Here is a 5482-nt window from a genome sequence, read left to right on the forward strand (position 1 = left end):
TGCTGTCGTCCGGGTTCTCGTCGCCCTCCTCCTGCTCCGAGGAGCCCATGAGGCTGCTGAGAAGGTTCCCTGGAAGGAAGCGAGGGCCAGTCAGGCCGGCGGCTCCCGGGCGCCCCCACCTTCCGGCACACAGTCAGCCGGCCCGGGGCAGGCTCTGAGCAGACGCCTCCCGGCACTCACACCCGGACCCGGGAGCCCGGCTGGGACTCTGGAGAGCCGGGGGCGGGTGGCCCCGAGAAGCTTGAGGACGCTGCTGCGTGGCCCTGGATGTCCACCGCAGGGGCCGTGGCGCAGCCGCCGAGGACAGAACTGAAGCATGACCAGCCTGACACCAGGGAGAGGAAGGCCCGGGCACACGGACAGTCCTGCGAGCGGGCATGAACAGACACGGCGCCCCCAGATGAAGACGTGACGGCTGCCCTGGTGCTGCCAGCTCGCTCGCTGTCTCCATACACAAGGTCAAGGCTCGCGAAGTCTCTGAGCTTGTCCTCTGGACACAAAGACGTGGCCCAAGACACAGCGTCTTCCTTGCCACCCTTTAGCTTGGTCCCAAGACACGCACTGGTGGCGGTTCTGGGGAAATGGAAAGCCAGCCCTGGCGCCGGGACGGAAGGAGGAACGGGCAGCAGAGTTGGGACCTTTCTGAGGACAGCGACCTTGGACACGGCGCCTGACAGCCGGCAAGGCCGCTTGTGGGTGCACACCGTCCCGCGAGGGCTGCTGGCCCAGACGCCGGGCAAGGACGGGGGTGGGCTCACTGACCTTCCACGGGGGCAGACCCCAGGCCCGGCATGTGCCAGGAAAGGGGAGCCGCGGCGTCGGGGAAGCCGTGCAGCCAGTGCGGCAGGAGCCCTCCCGCGGTGCGATCCAGGCTCCTCGAGACCGTGTGCCAACCCGCCCGGGCTGGGGCAGGAGGGCGCCAGGTCGGCGCCCACAACGGCGCCGCCCACCCCCGTACCACCAGAGTCCCCGTGCAGAGGCCACGTGGCCCGCCCGCGGCCAGCGGCACCTCCGGCCCTGGACGTGGGAAGCACCAGAGGCGAGGGTGCTGGTCGTGCTGGGCAGCCTCTGCCGGAAGCCAGGGAGCCCCAGGGCTGCAGCCCCGCGAGGCAGCCCCAGGGTGGAGGCTGGGCAGGGAGCGCGGCTGCTGAGTTCTGAGCTCAGAAACGGGGCCTGGGCCCTCAGGACCATGTGGAGCATTTCCACGAGCACAAGCGCGGTCCTTCCGCAGAGGCCTGGCTCGCACTCTGAGGGGACAGACCCAGGCTGCGGGGGCCGGCCTCGGGGGCAGGTTGGAGCTCCGGCCTCGCCCACCCACGGAGAGGCCCCGGGCACCACAGCCCGGCCCACCGGAGACGTGCCCAGGAGGCCGGGGCAGGGCTTACCTAGCAAGCCCCCGTAGGACGACGTCTGCTTGGGCGGCACGCCGAAGAACAGCTGTCCTATCCTGTCGAGGTACTGCGGGGGGAGGCGGCGGCTCAGAGGGCACGGAAGGGCCGGGCTGCGGGCCAGCACCCCGCGGCGGAGCCCGGCCCCACCAGCCTGAGCCTCACCTCGTTGTACATGGGGTCCCTCCTGAGGGCCGGCTGGTACTGCTCGCACAACACCGTGAACACCGCCAGCTTGCCGCTGCGACAGGGGGCGTGGCGGTGAGGAGGGAACGCCAGGGCACGGCACGCCCTGAGCGCACATTCGTGTCTGTCCCTGCCTGTCTGCACACCCCCCACGCGTCCAGACGCACGCCTCCACACACCCGCACGCACATCTACACACGCGTGTCTACCCACATATTCAGACACACCTGTGCATACACCTACATACACCTCTACACAGTCGCCCATACACACACATCTGCACACACATCTGCACACGCACCACACGTGGTACACACTTCTACACACACTTACACACACACCGTACACCTAAGCACACACACAATCTACGCACACACGTGCACGGACGCACGCACACACAGGCTCATCTCACAGCCCCAAACCCTGGCTGCGGGTGCGGCGCACAGAGCCCCCAGACACACGCGGCGTACCCGTCCACGGCCAGCAGCAGGAACCAAAGGAAGTTGAGCAGGGGCTCCACGAACGGGGGCCCGTCCTCGATGGACGGGTGCTTCTGGGTGTACGTCGTGAAGACCACCGAGGCGCTGCTTTTGTTCTTCAGACAGAGAAACCTGGAAATGAGAAAACCCGAGGGGTGGAAGCACTGCAGACAGGAGGCCTGGTGGGTTCCGCACACACGGCCACGAAGGCCAGGGCTGCTCACGGCCGCCCCCAGCTGGTGCCCCATGTCCTTCAGCTGGCTGCAGGAGACCAGCAGGCCCACGCCTGCCACGCACTGCTCCCGCCACAGACACACCACGGACGGTCACAAGGGACACATTCTCAGGTGACAAGAACACACGCGGGCAGAGGCCAAGACCCGTGTCGGCCCGACATTTCCCTCCACGCCTGGGGGCACCCGCCGGCTTAAGAACGTGTGGCCTGCAGACCCCAGACACCTGGCTGGGCGCTGGGACAGGTGCTAGCTCCTGCCGGGCGAGAGCATCACCCGGGCAGCCCAGAGGCGCCAGTGGGCTCTGAGACCTCAGTGGCAGGACCAAGTTCAGCCCGAGAAGCACCGCGCCAGCGCCACACGGCCAGCAAGCCCCGGGTGAGAAAGGGGCCTGTGGCTGCCCAGGATGGAAAGGGCAGTGCTGGTGCACACGTCCCCTCCACGCTCTCAGGGTGAGGCCCAGCCTGACGCTCACCCCAAGGCCAGGAGTTTTCTGTCGGGGAGGCTAGCTGGATCGCATGTGGATACCCCCCCGGAAATGGGGACGGCTGCAGACGGGGACGGGCAGGGCCCTGCTCAGGCGGCCACGCAAGCAGACGCAGACACCTACTGTAGGACGGCCTGGGCGACAAACATGTCCACCTCGCTGCGGAAGCCCCGGGAGGTGGAGTACTCCACCAGCATGTTGGCGCAGCCCTCGCCGTCGCTGGAGTGCAGGAAGTGGTACCGGGACTCGCAGTAGTTCTGCTCTGCAGGGACAGGAAGGACGCGTGAACGCGGCGTGCCGCCAGCACAACGCCTCGCAGACGCTGCTTGAGCTCCACCCTCCCCACCCCTGCCCGGCTCACATCCATTCCCACCACATGCACCCGCCAAGGCCCACGAAAGGACGGGTGTGTGTCCCCTACAAACACAGGGCGGCTCCTGCGTCCCAAGCCCCGATGGGTTTAGGCTCCGAGCAAGGAACAGTGAAAGGCGACAGTGCAGCCCTGGAGCTCTGTGAGCTGCCAGGCCCCGCCACACATAACCGTGGGCCCACACATGCCACCCCCGGACATCCCCACGCCCATGACACGCGTTCCACACCCGGGAAGTCCGAAGGCCTGTGACCTACACGCCGCACCTAGGATGAGCTGATGCCCATGACACAGGCTGTGGGCCTAGACGCTCCAGCCAGGATGTCCTGACACCTGTGACGCATGTTCCACCTGGGATATCCCAGCATCCTGGGCGGGCCTTCCAGCCTCTGGTCTCGGGTTGACCACCACCCCCTCGGAGGAGTGCTCCCCCACAAAGCTCCCAGAAGCCCCCTTGCTTTGTGTCTGAGCGGCCCGGGGTGGTGGCTCTGTCCTCCTTGTCCTTGGTTGGCAGCTGCCCCAACAGCCACCTTCAGGTTTAAGGCATCCGTGCGTGAAAGCCACTGGGGAAGGAACCCAGGTGCCAGTGTCCAAGCCACAGCTGCCCAGCAGGTCTCCCACAATGCACCCGAGGACACCAGCATCCTGCGTGCTCTGCGTGGGCCGGGCGGACTATGGCACCCACCCCCTCGGGTGGCCCCTCCTCTCTGGTCTTGTCTAGGGAGGCCCAGGAGTGGCGGCAGAGCAGTCACTGTGTGGGGTTGTGCGCCCACCTACCTGGAGGGAAGCCCCGCCCAGCCTAAGACTAGACCTCTGCAGACACAGCCAAGCGTGGCCCTCGCAATACCTGTGGTGTGACCTGCGCCTGACTCGAGGGTGGGGGCCCGGGGATGCTTGCCTGCCTGGACAGAGTGCTTGTGCCTGCGTCTTGAGGTTGAAAACTGCCATGTTGCACATACGAGTCTACGCACTCCTGGCAACGGGAAGCCTCCACGCAGGCCTCTGCGAACCTGCCACGTGCAGCATCTCCTCTCATGCCCGCAGCTCATCCGTGCCCCGCACCTCCGAGAGGCCCACACAGGCTTGGACACAGGGGGTCCTGCCAGCAGCCACAGGCCCCAACTCCTCCCACAATGTGTGCCTGGGTCCTGGGCAGGGTGTGGCCTGCTCAGGAGGGTGTGCTGAGGGCCCTGCCTGGCATGGGTGCCCGCCCAGACCACCAGCTCCCCATGCCTCTCTTGGATCCCGATGCCATGGCAGGCAAGGGCCGGCCTCAAGGGCTGTGCTCGGGGGGCATGTCACCTCCCCACAGGATGCCAGGCAGGGCAGTTGAGGGTGGCGACCGTCCCTGTCTCAGCTGCAGTGCCCATGCTTCTTCCCGAACTCAGGGGCCTGAGTCCTCCAGGCGGGCTCTCTCAGCCTTTTGGCTTTGAATTCTACCTGCATCTGAGTGGCTCTGGTCACAGTGCTTTGGGTAAAGGGGGAGGGTGCCCTGGGTGCCCAGACCGCGCCTGTCACAGCCGAGGGCGTGGAACAGCCAGCGTGTCCTGCGTGGGCAAGTATGGCGGGAACGGGCTCCGCTGCTGGCCTGTCCGCGCTCACCCACCATGGCCCAGAGGCACACAGGGCCACATTTCTGAAGCAAAGCCACCTCGGGCTCGAGGTCTGTGCTCCGAGGGCCTTGAGGGAGAGGGTGCCCTCGGCCCCCTGACCCGACCCACCTCAACGGGGGGACGCCCCGAGGGCAGCCCATGCAGCCCAAGCCCCGTGGGATGGCCAGGCCTGCTGAGCAGGTGAGCGAGATGACCTGCCGGTGCCAGAGTCTCTCACAGCAGCCTGTGCTGGGGAGGCCTGTGCGCGGCACTCAAGGCGCCACGCGCACTGACAACCCGGCTTCCTGCTCCTTGACAATGCAAAGACCTCTAGGACCCACAACCCCTAGCACACAGGCTGCACCTGCTCCCCAGATGCTAGATTAGGGAAAGGCGCGTGGTGAGGAGAGTGGAGCCCGGCATGGCCCAAGGGCTGGTGGTGGGAGAAAATGTTCCAGAAGGGAGGGGAGCAGGCCAGGGCCCAGAGGTATCTGCGCGAAGACCTGAACGCCGCACAGAGAGGGTGATCCGCAGCAGAGACTAGAAGGGTGGACGCAACTGCCCCCAGCACCCACTGTCCTGTGCGCGTCTCCTTGTGGGGCTTAACTCAGAGACAATCTCATATCAAACAGTGGACACGGGGACTTGGCCGACACAGACGCCTGACCCGCGTCATCTCAGAGCACATGGCGCGCGCCTGATGGGTTTCAAAACCCCCTGCGGCAGGGCCCCCCCGTGCCTCCCCAC

The 5482-nt window shown here is 66.4% G+C and overlaps 1 protein-coding gene across 1 annotated transcript in view; it reads right to left on the reverse strand.

Moving 5' to 3' along the window:
- Positions 1 to 5482, reverse strand: part of GET4 (golgi to ER traffic protein 4) — a 7512-nt gene that overhangs the window by 579 nt on the left and 1451 nt on the right. The window contains exons 4-8 of the mRNA XM_008048299.1: positions 2897 to 3035; positions 2045 to 2185; positions 1554 to 1629; positions 1386 to 1458; positions 4 to 69 (exon numbers count right to left, since the gene is read on the reverse strand). Coding sequence (XP_008046490.1) covers positions 4 to 69; positions 1386 to 1458; positions 1554 to 1629; positions 2045 to 2185; positions 2897 to 3035 — 495 coding nt within the window. The remainder of the gene's footprint in view (positions 1 to 3; positions 70 to 1385; positions 1459 to 1553; positions 1630 to 2044; positions 2186 to 2896; positions 3036 to 5482) is intronic.

This window comes from Carlito syrichta, unplaced genomic scaffold (assembly GCF_000164805.1).
Source record: "Carlito syrichta isolate Samal-C Ts95f unplaced genomic scaffold, Tarsius_syrichta-2.0.1 Scaffold123320, whole genome shotgun sequence".
NCBI classification, from domain to species: Eukaryota; Metazoa; Chordata; class Mammalia; order Primates; family Tarsiidae; genus Carlito; species Carlito syrichta.